This window comes from Meriones unguiculatus, chromosome 4, assembly GCF_030254825.1.
Source record: "Meriones unguiculatus strain TT.TT164.6M chromosome 4, Bangor_MerUng_6.1, whole genome shotgun sequence".
NCBI lineage: Eukaryota > Metazoa > Chordata > Mammalia > Rodentia > Muridae > Meriones > Meriones unguiculatus.
The window spans coordinates 14,874,654-14,890,585 of NC_083352.1; the positions used below are offsets into that span (position 1 = coordinate 14,874,654).

A 15,932-nucleotide genomic window follows, 5' to 3' on the forward strand; every position below is an offset into this window, starting at 1 on the left:
CACAGAGAAACCTTGCCTCAAAAAACAAAAAACAAACAAAAATTTCAGTTTAGGAGCTGGAGAGATGGCTCAGTAATAAGGAACATCCACATCTGGCATCTTACCACCTGTAACTCCACCTCTGGGGGCACTGACGCCATCTTCTGGCCTCCTCAGGCACTGCACTCACATGAGCAAAAACACACACACATGCACACACACACATGGGTGGGTGCATAATTAAAAATAAAATGTTAAAAAGTGGTTATTTTTTTGGTACAGGCTATTTTTTTTGGCACATAGCCAAGGCTGATCTTGATCTCCTGATCCTTTGTCCCTGCTTCCCAAGGGCTGGAACTATAGGTGTCAATTAATGCTTTTATGTATCAGTTTAAAAAGTAGTTAAAACGTTTGAAAACAAAACCATCTGTTTATACACTCCATTATTTTTCTAATCACATAACTCTGACTCCAGACAGTTTAATTTTCATTGTAAGGAAACGGATTTCCCAAGTGACATTTATAGGTGATGTCAGTTCACAGTTCAGAAGCCATCAGGATTTTTGAGTCCAGGCTAAAGAGAAGGAACCCTTCTCCACTTTAAACTCAGGGTAGATTCAGTGATTCATTATCAGGTTTTAAACATCTACAGTATATTGACTAATATGACTCATTCTTTCTTTGAGTACAACTAGCTGTGAAAACACATCTTTGTCTGCCCCTCCTCCCAAAGGACTGAGGGTCGGAAATGCAGGTGATTATCAGAGCTGCCTTTGATACCAACATCCTTCTCTCCTGGGAGCCCTTTGAACTGACTTTGATATGCAATAATTAAGAGGGATTCCTGCCTGGAGGAGCAGCCACTGTGGCCCTGCCTCTGGTCTCCTTTCACTGAGTCCCTGTTTTGAACTATTGATCAAAGATTTGCAGGGATCTGTTGTAGCCTGTGTGGGGCAGAGAGGAAGGAAGCAAGCGGGTTGGAAGGGAGAAGGGCCACATCAGGCTATATATAGTTTCAGAAAAGCATGCTGGTCAGACCTGGCCTGTCTCATTTTACACTTCTTCCTTGGGCAGATTCTCTTCCAGAAAAGGCCACTACAGGGGACCTGAAGCTTGTACTGAGGACCAGGAGGTTGCAGCATTCCAGTCTGGGAAGACTCAAGGGGTACCGGGGACTCCCAAGAGACCAAAGTGACTGAAGGATGGTGCTGGTGGCCTTGCTTGGACTCAGCTGGTTCTGTTCACCCTTGGGAGCACTGGTTCTGGATTTCAACAACATCAAGAGCTCCACGGATGTGCAAGGCACTGGGAAGGTAAGTGCGGCTAGAGCTAGAGCGAAGCAACACTGAGACCAAGTGCAAAGGCAGCATCCTATCAGGCAGAACACCAGGACACCCTCACCTCTAAGTGAATTTATGTAGGACTGTGCCTTGCACTAAAATCCAGTTCTTTTCTCATTCACTATTAAAAGAACACATAACTGTAATCCCAAAGCTCAGGAGACAGAGAATGCAGAATAAGTAATGGACAGTGAGTCAGAGGCCAACCTGGACTGCATATGAAACCACGATAAAATGATTTTTCTAGTCAGGGCTCTAAATTTATCCACAAATCAGTGCACAATGAAAGCAGCACCATGTGCTGGGCCTTTATGCTAACCTGTCTTCCTTACAACCTGAGATGGGCATAAGCTTTCCATTTAGCAATGAAGAAGACAGGAATCTGGGCATAGACTACACAGCAGGTATACAGAAGTTAGGACTTAAACACATCTACATCTATATCACAGAATTGTTTTAGGGCTAATTATCACTTATGTATACATCACACTATATTCTATGTAGCAAGTACACTGTATACATAAAGGACAGTTGGGGAGGAGTGGATGTAGTGACAATGGGACATATAATTGTCATCGGTAAGACATACAGGAAAAACTCTGATTTTTCATAGAGCAAAGGAGCATTAAATTCTGAGTTTTGAAATATGGGTTGGGGTATGGTTCATAACAGATTAAAGGCAAACTTTCAAACACGAGCTCCGTAGCATCCCTGGGTCTTCCCAGAGGGGGAAAAAAAGCAATTATGCTGAAAAATTAGGATGGTGCCGAAAGCTTGCCACAACATCGCAGCTGCCATAGTGTGGTCCCCTAACCCACGCCTTGGAGAAGGGCCTCCCAGGTCTCACTGGCTCTCCCAGCCTGTGACAGGTTTCCCTTCACAGGGCTCACAGTGTGCATCAGACAAGGACTGCAGCGTAGGAAGATTCTGCTTCGCGCTGCATGAGGAGAAGTCATTCTGTGCCACGTGCCGCAGAATCCGCAGGAGGTGCCAGAGGAGCGCCATGTGCTGCCCGGGAACCGTTTGTGTGAATGGTGAGCTATCAAGGCATGGGAGCTACAATCTGCAGGCGCCACTGAACTCACATAGACAGTCCATGGGAGGCAGGCTCTAGGGTGTACTTGGAACCGGAGGAAGTAAATCTGTGCAGCTGTCTTTTCGATGAAACAAAACAATTTATTACCTAGCAACACTTTTACCAGTGACATGGATAGAATGATTTTAAAGGACATAATCAAGGCGGACTGGTTTGGATCTTTCCACTTTCGCTTAGAGTTTATTAATCAATTACTTTCTTTGCTATATGTGCGTGTATAAATCCTCAATGTTATGTCTCGGAAATATAAACTATTATGAAGCGAAGGCAGAAGTGCTACCAAATTCTTTAGCACGACAACAGTAACTACCCCCGTACTTGTCCCTCGAGTTAGCAATACTAACTAAAGCTCGTTGTCCCTCAGATGTCTGCACTGCAGTGGGAGACACAAGGCCAGCAATGGGCGGAAACACTGATGGTCAAGATGGCGCCTCTGCAGAAGAAACCGCCAAATGGCCAGCAGAAGAAAACAGACCCCAGGGGAAGCCCACTGTTAAGAAATCACAAAGCAACAAGGGTAAGAACACCAATCTGAGCATATTTTATTTTAAAAACAATTTTCTCTTCATTAGCCCAAACTAACTTCCTTCACCCCATGTCTTGGAGCAACTCAAAGAGACTCCACCAGCCAGGACAGGGCAAGACCTTAGTAATGACTGCTTACAGAGAAAACCTTTCAACGCACAGCTTTCACTATAGGCTGGGATTTAAGAAGCACCACTTTCCCTTTCTATAGCCCCAGTAAACAAAGTGGACAAAGGTAGATGTATTCACTCCAGCCTTGTAAAAAATACAAAAAGGATTTTTGTTATTGGTTCAAGACAGGATCTATGTATCTCTGGCTGTCCTAGAACTCACTATGTAGACCAGGGTGGCCTGGAACTCAGAGATCTGAAAGCCTCTGCTGGGATTAAAGGTGTTTGTCACCACATCTGGCCTTTAAAATTTTTTTAAACAAATTACAGTCTTTGAATAAAACAATATTTGAAAATGAAGAGGTAAAATAACCATTCTTGCTCCTGTCCCTGGATTAGCTGGTCCATTTATAAGTAATGGAGTCTATGCTTACTAAAATTTACATTAGCAAAACAGGACTGGACATTCCTTCTTTTCTTGATGTCTTGACTTTAATCAGACATCAATTAACTCTGTTAAGTATGGGCAGACTCTCCCTCATCGTGTGAGACCTATGGGTCCTGTTGGCGTTGCTGTTTTTAGGTGGTAGCCTTCATTCCTAGATTCCCAGTCTCAGCCATTAGCATAACCCCACCCCACCCCTTAACCCGTGAGCTGCTAGGAGCAATGCTGCCACTAGAGCCTGTGCCTAACTTGTTGCAGGACAGGAGGGAGAAAGCTGTCTTAGAACTTCCGACTGCGGCCCTGGACTTTGCTGTGCTCGGCATTTTTGGACAAAAATTTGCAAGCCGGTTCTACAAGAAGGACAAGTCTGCTCCAGGAGAGGACATAAAGACACTGCCCAAGCCCCAGAAATCTTCCAGCGCTGTGACTGTGGTCCTGGACTAGTGTGTCGAAGTCAGGTGACTGGGAACCGACAACACACAAGGCTAAGAGTATGCCAAAGAATATGAGTTGTAAAAACAGAATCCCAGGCACTAATTAATTTTATTATTATTATTTGTATTTTGTTTTTTGAGACGGGGTCTCACTGCGCAACCCTGGCTGGGATGGAACTTGCCATCAACCCGGCTGGCCTTGAACTCACAGAGATCTGCCTGCCCCTACCCTCCTGGGTGCTTTTTTTGGGAGGGGGAGGAGTTCTGAGACAGGGTCTCAATGTATGTAGCCAGTTTGAGGCTAGCCTCAAACTCATGATCTTCTTACCCAAGCAAGTCTTGGGATTACAGGAGAACACTACACTAGCATATAAATAAAGCCAGATCTTCCAGCACCTGAAATACCCAGCTGAGTACTGTGAGATGCTGAACTGGGACCAATTACTTTTGGCTTTGTGTCTACTGTCTAGAATACTGACAAGATTCTACAATAAAGCAATCCTGATACAGTGCTCAATTTGTTCAAATAAATCTTTTTTAAAAACTGAACTTGTATGCTTGTGTACAACATGATCTTTTGATAGACAGTGAACTTCCTACCAGCCAAACTGATGAATATGCCCAGCCCCATGCGTCTGTGAGTCATTTCAGGGGAAGGGCTGCAGCCTGAGATAAAGTGCATAACTGTTCATCAGAACATACTGCAAATGGAAAAGGCCAAATAAAAAGTTACATCTGTGAAGGCATCTTGTTTTCCTCTTCCTTCTTTCTTTCCTTCTCCCCTCCCTACCCCCTCTCTCTTCGGCAGGGTCTCACTATGTAGCACCGGCATCTTACAATTCAGTGTGGAGATCAGGCTGGCCTTGAACTCACAGGGATCTGCCTGTCTCTGCCTCCCAAGTGCTGGGATTAAGGGTGTGCACCATCATGGCTGGCAGCCTCTAGTTTCCAGAGAATAGTGAACCAACTCCAGAGGTGGCTTCTGGGAGAGCCAGCTGACTTGTAAAGAATAAATAGAAAGTAGAAAAGAATAGACAAGTAGAAAAGAGTACAGAAGCAAGCTGAGGCAGGAATAAGACCCCATTAAACACTTTCGTCATCTCAGCTCTTGCTTTTCTCTACTAAACCCATGGTAAACTGTGATCATAAACACAGTACAAACTTAAAACAATTTGCTAATAAAATAATCATTCAGTAATAGCTCAAGAGGTTTATTGCCTATAGTGCATGGTAAGCATGGAGAAGAAGCAATCACTTAGAAACACCAAAAACCCTTACATAGCAAAGGTTAAGAAATAAATTAGGATTCCTAGTGGGGTATGCCTGGGGATGAAGGTGGCATCACTCGCTTCTATCCTTGGGCTCCCGGTAGCTCCACTGGATGTAATCAAAAATGTCCTGCTCGCTGTCCACAGGAAGAGGCTCCCCAGCAACTCCTTCAAGGAGAGAGAAAAAGAAAGTATTTTTACAATGAGTTTGGGAACCTGATATTGCAGCCTGAGAGCTAACCTGGCCCTAGAGCCTCCATCAGTGATGCAGGCTGACTCAGCAGGAACGAGGCCCAGGTTCATTTCCAGCACAGAGAGAAGAGTAGGAACCTGCCTGCCTCCGCTTTCTGACACAAGTGTGCATGCATCTTTCATTACACGTTACCATGCTGCAAACAGAGCCTGGGTATCCCAACTGTGACCAGAAAGTCACCCTAGTTCATAATTTTCTTTTTTGTTAGATGTCTATTATACCATCAACTCATATGTGGTTCCTGAGCTAGCAGAAATGGCGTTACTTAGAAGTTTACCACAGTTTTGGACTTCTGAGCCAGGCGTGCTGGTACACGACTAGGCCAGCCTGGGCTTTAGAGTGATGCCCTGTCTCCAAATTTAAATGAATGAAAGGAAATACAGATGCGTGAGTGTCCGTAGAATTAGAACCCACGTGTTTAATAAGGACCCAAGTGAACTGCCTGAATGTCACAATTTGAAAAGGAATGTTCCAATCTACATGAGATAAAAGTCCTGTTTTATGTAACTTTTAGGACAAAATGACAAAACTTCATTCTCCCAGTAGACACTACAGAGTAGATTGTGAAATGTTAAGATTTTTAAATCCTGATTTTAAAATATATTCATTTATTGATTTTGTGTGGTGTAAAGTATATATGTATGCATGTGGGCATGTGGGCGACACGGTAGTACATGCGGAAGACAGAGAATTGCAGGAACCAGTTCTCCTGACCTGCAGGGCCACCTCACCTTATGCTTTAATCTTAGAATAATTACCCAGGAATTGTTTTGTGATTTGTGTGTTTTATTCTCCCCTGTGAGTGGTGGTGGCCAGGATGGCACGTAGGGCTTATTACAGGCTAAGAACGTGCTCCACTACAGCCTCAGTCATCAGTTCTGAGGGACACTTAGAGAAGTGACACCCAAAGTTCTTCACAAATCTCAGAGACGCATCGAAACAAAACCCTTTAGATCAGTAAGATTTTTAATTGAGCACCATAAGGAGGCAGGAAGGACTTAACCCTACCTACCTCTACGTTGCTGGGGCCCAAAGCCATTAAGAACATAGGATGATACAATTAACTGGCAGGGCCACTGAAAGCTTCTGAGAATTTGTTATCTTAACACACCTTGTTTTTGAGACAGGGCTCATGTAACCTAGGCTGCCCTCAAACTTGCTGAGTAGCCATGGCTAATCCTATCTCCAGACCTCCCAAGTGCTAAGATTACAGGCAAGATGGCACACGCTTACAACCCCAGCTAAAACATCTTTAGAAACAACCTTTTCTCCAGATGAAAGATCACTAAGGCCATTACAGATACTCACCAGTGACCCCCAGGGGGCGGATGGTGTATTCATTGATTGTGAAGCCCTTTTCCAGGGCATGAGCTCTCATATTCTTATTAAAGATGTCACTCCCAGTGAAGTAGAGCACACCACAGTAATACTGATCTTTGGGGATCAACCTTAGGGAAAATAGTCATATATATATTAACACACATATATATTATATATATATATATATTAACACATTTCAAAATTTGCAAATATAGGTTTCCTAAAATCATAAAAACAAAATACCTGAAGTAAGTCTGCATGTTCTAACACCTACGAAAGCAGACCTTAGGGTGACTGTTTGATGACCATCCTATCACCTTGGCTTGAAACTGGGGACTGCAGCTTCTAGAAGCTGCTTTTCTAAACACACTGCCTACTAGTCTGGACCCAAAAGGTAACGCTCGTGTGTCGTGTTGTGCTTCCTGTGGTTACTTTCACCACGGTCCCTGTCCCTAGCTTTCCCTTAACCTCTTGAGTCACCCGGGGCTCCAGAATGGGGAGACCTCAAGCAGTGCAGGTCATTCCTGGGATGGAGGCCATCACTGGTGAGGCTGAGGCTGCACTCTGGAGCAGGAACAACCATCGCCCAGAGCCACCCGGCCAGTGTGCAGGACCAGGGCAGAGGCAGTGATGGACCTAGGGCCACACCTTGCCAGAACTGCTTAACTGTGCATACCTCACCCCTTCAGTCCCTGCTTCTTCCCCTATTTAGACCTAAGCTCAGGCTGGTGCCCAGACAATGGGCCCTGTACGTCAGAAGCTGTGTCTGTTCTTCCCAGTGTGGCACACAGAGCCTGTGTCTGAGTACCTCATCATTACTCGACTTTATCTGATGTATCAGGATGAGCAAGGCTGATGGGGCTGCCAGAACCTGGGATTTTAGCTCCCAACTCCAGCTACACCCAGGAAGCTTTGCTAGAGCTGTGCGTAAGTGAAAAGCAGCACCTACTTATCACAACACAGGAAGCCACGTCAGCTGGTGTTCGGGTGAGGGACAGATCTTGAGAGACTGATTGTCTATGGGCATTCACCGTTCTGTACACAATTCAGCCTAACGTTGTATTTCATAGAAATTTATCATCTCTTTGAAAAAGGTGGCCCGGATACACATGGAACCTTGAGTAGAGGGCTGGCAACAAACCACTGGAACCATACCTGATGTCAATTCTTCTGTGTGGATACTCCTGTTCATCACTTTTACTGGGAAGCTGGCACACACCCTGCGTAGACATTTTAAAGAATGTTTAGATAGCTTAAACTTAATGCTCATTTTTCACCAAATGTTAACGGTGAAGCTGTTTTCAGCTGGTTCTAGCAGTCCTGAAACTTGGAGCCCTTTTGGCATGGAAGCATCTCTGAGCTCTGGGGAGAGGAGACTGCATCCTGTGCAGTCACTGCGAGGCTGTGTGAAACTGTGGTTCTCAGACTGCCTTGCCCTGGGTGAGTTTTTTACGAAGCACTTGGCGCCACTGAACTATAGATGCAGAGGCAGCACAACTGTCCTCCTTGATGCTCTAAGAGACCATCTACCCATCCAGCACCACCCACGAGATAGAGACTAATAAGTTATTCCTACAGGTGAAATAGTGTCACCTGTAACCCTGCTAATGAAGAGTGGGAACAGGTGGGCACATGGATTGTTAAAACTACGCCAAAAACCAGGCCTTGACTCGATACCCTCAAGCTGAATGCCCCATTTTTACAAGGTCACCGACACTGTAACATCCAGGGTCCCATGACTTGATGCACCTGGGCAAGTGTCAAAGGGTGAAGAGGCAGGGCACTTCCAATGTCACTGCTTGTGACATACTCGGACTGTCCCTTGTGTTCCCCAGGCCAACTCTCAGATCTGACCCTGGACCTCGCCGCAAGGGTCGTGGTGCTTCTGTAGCTCGGCCTGACCACACGACTACTCGGTCTTAGATGCTCCAGCAACTCTCAGCCAGCGTTGTTGGCATTTCATCTAACCAGCGGGGAAGTGAGACTGCTCAGTCAACTGCAGCCTTGAGAAGTCTATGTGTTCGCAAACGTCATTAGTCAGTGAATTCTGCCACTGGAGAGACGTGGTTCTGACACAATGTGCCCACAACAGGATTTACGACCTCCACCATCTCACCGTATTCATAATTGAAGAGCCATGTGAAGGGCGAACAAAGATTCTGCTTCTAGGATTTGGCCTTTGCAGGTTCTAAAGTAGAGGTTAGTCAAGGAAAGCACCAAACATGAAAGATAGAACAACAACAACAAAACAGGAAGAAGCAAACTGAATAAAGTAATGATTATGTGCAAAGCAAACAAACTGAGAAAGTTGCCAGTAATATTCACAGATAACACAAGATGATCTGGTTCATGAAGCAGGCAGAATATTATAGACAAGAATATTCAAGAAAGGTTTAAATATGGCATCAAAGAAGAGTTTGAAGAAATTTTAGAAATAGACAAAACAAAGAAAATAAAAATTGAAAGACAAAAAGATTAGATCATCTTCTCTGTGCTTCAGTTTTCATTATACTCCTAGTTTTTTAAGATTTATTTTTAATTATGTAGGTGTGGGAAACACCTCAGGTCAGCATTATTGACAAGTAATGCAGAGGCAGGGGGACAGAACAGAACCCAGTGAAATGCAGACTTATATGACTAAAAGCTGTCTCATTGTATCAAGTAAAGAGTGAAGCAGTTCTGCTCTTACCATCCCTGTAAATGTGCGTTTGGTTTATAATTGAGTGCAGGTGTCCACAGAGGCCAGTGGCATTAGCCAACCCAGCCCTCAGTGTTACAGGCGGCTGTGAGGGTGCTGGGACCCACCCTGGTCCTCTGCACTCTCAAGGACTGACCTCTCTCTAGCCCCTGCTTCTATAGTTTTCTGAGCTCAGTTTTATCAGCTTTCCCTTTTCCAAAAGATGGGAAATTTCTGGACTGGACAATAACATCATAAACATGTGAAAAGAGCTACAAACTTTACCAGATTACGTTAAAATATTAAAAATGTGTGTGTGTGTGTGTGTGTGTGTGTGTGTGTGTGTGTGTGGACACAGGAGGACATGCCCAAAGAAGCCAGAGGTGGTATTGGAGCCCCCTGGAGCTGGAGTTATGGGTGAGTGGTGAGCCACCTGATGCGGGTGGTAGGAAATGAGGTCAGGTCCTCTGGGGAGCCGTGCATGCTCTTAAGAGCCGAGCCATCTCTCTAGCCCAAACCATGTTTCCGGTTACGAATGCCTACTGCCACATTCTAAGAGCAATACATAGCTCCCAGACAAGCTAGTGTGTCACTAAAAGCCACACTGTCTCACTCAGCAAACAGAAAAGTCTGATGTAAAATGGTACTTTATGTAGCTGTTCCTCTAGCTGAAAGCTAGAAACACACTCATCTTCAGGAGATGAAACATATCTGACCACATCAACAAATTCTGCCTCAACATCTCCTTCAGGTGGTCCAATTATGGTGGTTTCCAGCTGGAGTTATCAAGAGGTACTCAGTTGCAGCTATGGATGTCTGAACTCACAGGTTTTCTGTCTGTCATCAGAAATTAGGTTTCAACAACTTTGTTCTTTTCCTCAAGGCTAACTTTCTGATGTACTAATGTTAAAAGAATGTCTCCACGTTACTGTAGAATTCTTAGGTTGCATGGATTTTTGTTTCATGTTGAGTTTCTACACTAAACCCTTTCACTTCCTCAGAGCAGTCAAACAGTACTGTTACCGGAATGAAACCAATGTGACATAAAGCTAACAGACACTGAAATGCAGACAAACAGTTGTTTTTCTCTATAGTATTACATCTCTATAAAGAACACTCCAACAGTCTAAAGACCATGCTTTTATAATGGGGCTGGAGAGACGGCTCGGCAGTTGAGTGCATTTGCTGCTCTTTGAGGAGCACCCAGCTTCTGTCACCAGTACCCACATGGTGTTTACAACCATCTGTGGCTCCAGTTCCAGGGGATCTGACACCCTCTTCTGATCTCCACAAGCACCAGGTATCCACATAGTATACACGCATACAGGCAAAACACTTACACATACAAAAAAAAAATGTAAATCTTGACTAAAAGAAATAACCTAGAATCATGCTGGCTTGCATTGGGTTTGATTAGTACTGTCTTAAGATAACCTTGGTTTTTGTTTTTTTGCTGAGACAGGGTCTCATAGTATTGCCCAGACTGGCTTGTGTCAGGGTCTCTGATGCTGTAATGAAACACCAAAACCAAAAGCAACTTAGGAAGGAAAGGGCTTATGTCACTTTTACAGCTCATAGATCAACATAAGCGAAGGGAGGTCAGGGCAGGACCTGAAGCAGAGCCCACAGAGGATCAGTGTTTACTGGACTGCTTTTTGTGGCTTGCTCACCTGCTTTCTTATGTAACTCAAGCTCACCAGCTCAGAGGCTGCACCACCCACAGAAAGCTGGACCTCGCACATCAATCATTAATCAAGAATATGTCCACTCTTGCCTATGGGCATTTTCTCGTGATTCCCTCTTCTTTGTGAGTTCAAGGGCAGCCTGGTCTACATAGCAAACTCCAAGACAGCCAGGGCTAGAGAGACCCTGTCTTAGGGGGAAAAAAAAATTCTCTCTTCTCAGATATGTCTAGGTGAATGTCAAATTGACAAAACCTAACCAGCACAGCCTGGCCTGGAACTTTATTATGTATTGAGGCTGGCCTCAAACTGGCATCTCTCCTAACTCAGTTTCTCTACTGCTGGGATTACAGGGGCATGAGCCCTTGTGGTGATAACAGCAATAGTCAACCTGATGAGATCTAGAATCACTGGGGAAGACAGACTCTGGGCGTGACTGTGGAAGAGCATCTTGAGTCAGAGTGGGACACATTGCCCACTGCGGCTGGCAGCACTCCCTGGGCCTAGACTGGACTGTAGAGAAAGAAGAGTAAGCAGAGCACAAGCATCCACGATTCTGCTTCCACGTGTAGCTGTAACATCAACAGACGCTTCAAGTGCCTACAGCCAGGGCTTCCCTACTCTGATAGACGGTACCCTCGAACCATGAGCCGAATTAAAACTGTCTCCTTTCAATTGCTTTCCACACTATTTAAAAATTATATCAGGTTATTTTAATCACAGCAACAGGAAAAGTAACTAAGATAACTACCACGGCTGGCAGAAAGCCATGTTTGGAAGACAGTTTAATGAACCCCCAGATAAACCTACCTTTGAAATCAGTCAGGGGTTATAGCAACAAAGAGCTCTAGAATCAACGGATTAAGACCCGCCCCCATCATTAATTGCATGCATTGTGCAGTCAATTTCTTTTCAGACACGTAGCAGCTATAACTTAGGTCGCTGTTGCTCTATCTTCCCTATGACAGACAGGTGCTTGAACACCTCCCCTCACTGAGGCTCTCCCCTAAGTCTCATCTACTTTCTTTAAATATTATGTGTGTGGGTGGGGTGGGTGGGGATGGAGGTGCACTATGTGTAGGGGCCCAGGGAGGCCAGAGAGTGGTTGTCAGGCAGCAGATGTGGGTGCTGGAACCCAACTTGGGTCCTCTGTTAAGCACTGAGACATCTCTTCAGTCCCTAAGTGCCATTTTCCTAAGATGGCTGCCTTTAACTCTATTCAACACTGCCTACTCCCCACCTGGCCCCTTTAATAGCTGTTACACCTTCGCCTCCATTCTCATAACCCCATATGTAAGCTATTAAATTCACTGGTGCAGTCTACGCTGTAGAGCAGGGTCTGGATGGGAGCACGTGCTTACTAATAGTGTGCTGAAATGACTGATTATAGCTTCCTATCCTTGTGGCACCCATTCTCCTCATTTGGTTCCCTTTTGTAAAAGCAGACTTTCAATATTTTATCAGTTGGCTCTGATTACTTGGAGCCTTCCCCCAGTGACTTGTGACGCCTTAGACAAGCCTGACTTTTGATGACCCCTGGTGCCCTGCCCCCAAACACCATCTCAAGAAAGACAACTGACATTATGGGAAGTTACTTATCTATCCAGAACAAGAGCCCAAATGAGTGGCGCAAACTAACAACTCTCCCTAGCTTGGGAAAAAGACTTACAATTTGCCTGCTGGATCTGATTTCCTTGCAGCATGTTTTCTTTATTAATTAAAACAAACCAAAACAAAACTACCCAGGTCTTGCTAGCTGTTTCTCTCCATGACTCTGGCATAGTACCCAGCATGATATTTTGGTAGCCCTGATGATGAACATTATGCCCTAGCCTCCCCTGAGCCTTCTCCACCCTGGAAGCTGTGGTAGCCAGCTGACTGGACCGCTGGTACGTGGCGGGGAAGGCTCTGCGTGACCCTATTCATGGGAGAGCTATTACAGAGCATTGAGTCAAGTGCAGTGAGACAACAGCAGACGTCTACTACTTTCTGGGAGGACACTGTCCTTCCATTCCAGTAGGACCCATGTAAGGGTCTACTACTCCCTGACTCACGGATGAGATGTACCCTCAATAATCCTTCTCAATTTGATCCTCAAGTTTTCAAAACAAACCCAAAAAGCTTATTTTCCTTTGTAGCTTTGTAAGACTCCAGAAGCTCTGACCACATTCCTGATATTTAGTACTGTATGCTGCAATGGTCCTGGAGCCAACCTAAAGGGCCTTCCCTTCCTAGTCTCTATTATAGACCTAATATCACCCAAAAACTCTCCTATAGTCTGGTATGCCGTCATTTTTGGAGGCTAACGAACAGCTATTCCTGTCACAACTGACTCCAACAACTTTCCTCAAAAGCTGCAACAGCCTTTTAAAGCCCAGGGTACAAAGGCTTAAAGCCTCTCTCACAGACACAATTCCTGGCCACTAGGCTGCTATGTCCATGTAAATCTGCGCAACACTCCTACTTGGTAATAAACAAGTGATTCTGTAGGATGGCTCAAGATATAAGGGCCACGAATGAGCCTGTGGTTCCCTTTACCAGGAGCTGGAGGGTGTTAGGCAGCTAGCTGCTGGGGGAGAAGTGTCTCGCTTAGCTGTGGACTGTGACTGTTATAGTCCCGACCTGCCCAACAGTGGGCACATGCTAGTGGGTTAGCTGTGTGGTAGCACTCTTGAACTGCCTCAGCTGGAGGATCAGGCTGCTGTTGGCCCAGGGCAGAGAAGCTTTCTGCAGCAGGTAGCAGTTACTGCGGGCTCACAACTGCAGAGCTAAGAAAGAGGAACTCTGTGATTACCCCTAAATGGGGCATCTATGCCACAGCCCCTGAGCTTCAGGGGAGGTAGTGGAAGGGAGCGTAAAGAATGTAAGAGGCAGAAGAAGGGACGGGGAGTTGCAGAATGCTGTTCTTCAGGCTGGATATGGCTACTGGGCTCCTGAGCTCTCAGCAGCTGTGCGGCTCCAGGCGCACAGGTGGACCCATTGCATTCTGTTATAGAGGGGGGAAGGGCTCACAGGGCTGCACCTCTCCCTGAGAACTTACAGGCAGTTAAAGGTTGCTAGAGAAGAGACAAAAAGGAGGCTCAATCCTTTCTTAGGTTCTACATGATGGGGTATTCTCTTTCCTTTAGTGGTTTGGACCACTAAATGGCTCATGGGTGTATACGACAGCCCACTCAGGCAGGCAACTCCAAACAACACAGGAAGACATGCAAGCAGAAGAGGGACTAGTTGGGACTAGGAAGGAGATCATGAGTGGCTAACAATTTATTACAGACATATACAAAAATGTCATAACATCTCACACACATGCACAAAAATGTTATAATGGAACTCCTTACTACAGTTACGTAATTTAGCATATATATGTATGCTAAAGAAAAAAAAATCTAAGGAACCTGGAGAGACAACAAGTAGGTAAAATGGCTGCCATGCAGGCATCAGGATCTGGGTTTGATCCTAGCATCCATGTGAAAAATAGGTAGGCAGGAAATGGCCGCCTATGACCTCACACTAGGGAGGCAGAAGTAGAGGACCCTACAGGTTTGCTAACTTAGGAGCAGTCTATACCATCTCCGAGCTTCAGGTTCAGCACGAGAGGCCCTGTCTCAGAAAATAAGCTGGGGAGGATTGAGAAAGGCGCCCAACAGTGACCTTTGGCCTTTACATCTAGCCATATACCCTCTCCCCAAACAATCATTTAAAAAGGCTGCTCCAAGTATACTGCACTTTCCTGTTTACTAACTCTGAACAATGTTGTGCTTAGGTATCTGTCACAGAAATTCATGGAGGCCATAGAAACACCAGAAAATGCCCTGGCATTTTATGAAGTCTGTGACTTCATAAACAATTCTTAATCAGCACATGTTGTCCTTAGGACTCAATGCTTCCGTATAAAAAAAAAAAAAAGTAAAAGTATCTTTTATTCACCTGTTTCAATTGTTCTCTCGGAGGCTTACTGTCTCCTTCTGCTATCCCAGGCCTAATCCTGGAAGCTTCTAGCCTCCATACCATCTTATCTAGACCTAGAATGATTTTAGCCTCTGAGATTACTGCTTAAGTTCACCCTTTCTTGTTCTTTCTGAACTCATAGCTGGCTGGCTCAACTCAACTGCTCTGGCTCAAATTCCCCTGCCAGCTGACTTATTTAATCTGGCTTCTCTCTTGGTCCCTGAATTGCTCTGCTTGGCCTTAAACTAACTCCAGCCATCTTTTCTATCTTCTGGCTCCTTCAGTCTTCACCTGTGTCTAGCTTGTTCGCTCATTCAACCTCTCTGTAAAACCCTCCCAGTAAAACTGCCTCCTTTCTCTCTTATTCTGTGTTGCTCCCTTAAGTAGCTTCCCTTTCCTCTCTCTTCTCCTGAACGTTGGGTGTATCCTTTTTGGTCAAATCTCGCTTTTTCTGCCACTCGATGAAACAACACTTTCCAATGTAGGTGCTTCCTTCTACAAACTAACTTCACCTTCATTGTTTGGGATTAAAGATGTGCACCACCATGCCTATTCTTTGCCTGAAACTTGCTCTATACCAGGCTGGCCTTGAACTCAGATCTGCTTGCCTCTGTCTCCTGGATTAAAGGCATGTTTGTATTCCAGCCAGATCACACAGACCAAGGTATTTGGATGTGATCTCTTGCTAGAGTAGCCATGCTCTAAATTAAAAATCCTTTAGAATTTTTACTCTAATTTTTCCATATACTGTATTTTGATAATATTCTTTTTCCTCTTCCCTACTCACCCAATTTCATTCTCTCTCACAAAAAAATGGAAAAACAAAGAAAAAGAAAATCTAAACATATACACACA

The 15,932-nt window shown here is 44.9% G+C and overlaps 2 protein-coding genes across 2 annotated transcripts in view; one reads left to right on the forward strand and one right to left on the reverse strand.

The window, feature by feature from the left end:
• The first annotated feature begins 1,016 nt into the window (after window positions 1-1,016).
• On the forward strand, window positions 1,017-4,510 carry Dkk4 (dickkopf WNT signaling pathway inhibitor 4). The gene is made up of 4 exons (XM_021650462.2): window positions 1,017-1,292; window positions 2,203-2,353; window positions 2,780-2,932; window positions 3,754-4,510. Exons 1-4 carry the CDS (start codon window positions 1,182-1,184, stop codon window positions 4,002-4,004), a joined length of 666 nt encoding a protein of 221 aa, XP_021506137.2. The 5' UTR covers window positions 1,017-1,181; the 3' UTR covers window positions 4,005-4,510.
• A 614-nt stretch (window positions 4,511-5,124) lies between these two features.
• The window catches only part of Polb (DNA polymerase beta), a 29,771-nt gene continuing 18,963 nt past the window's right edge, over window positions 5,125-15,932 (reverse strand). Inside the window, exons 12-14 of the mRNA XM_021650475.2 lie at window positions 7,926-7,990; window positions 6,759-6,898; window positions 5,125-5,365 (exon numbers count right to left, since the gene is read on the reverse strand). Of these exons, the coding sequence (XP_021506150.1) occupies window positions 5,271-5,365; window positions 6,759-6,898; window positions 7,926-7,990 (300 nt within the window). The 3' untranslated portion in view covers window positions 5,125-5,270. The remainder of the gene's footprint in view (window positions 5,366-6,758; window positions 6,899-7,925; window positions 7,991-15,932) is intronic.

Coding starts and splice junctions, on each gene's coding strand:
- Dkk4 (XM_021650462.2), top strand. CDS start 1,182: ATGGTGCTGGTGGCCTTGCTTGGACTCAGCTGGTTCTGTTCACCCTTG. Junction 1,293..2,202: donor ATGTGCAAGGCACTGGGAAG/GTAAGTGCGGCT, acceptor TTCCCTTCACAG/GGCTCACAGTGTGCATCAGA. Junction 2,933..3,753: donor GAAATCACAAAGCAACAAGG/GTAAGAACACCA, acceptor AACTTGTTGCAG/GACAGGAGGGAGAAAGCTGT.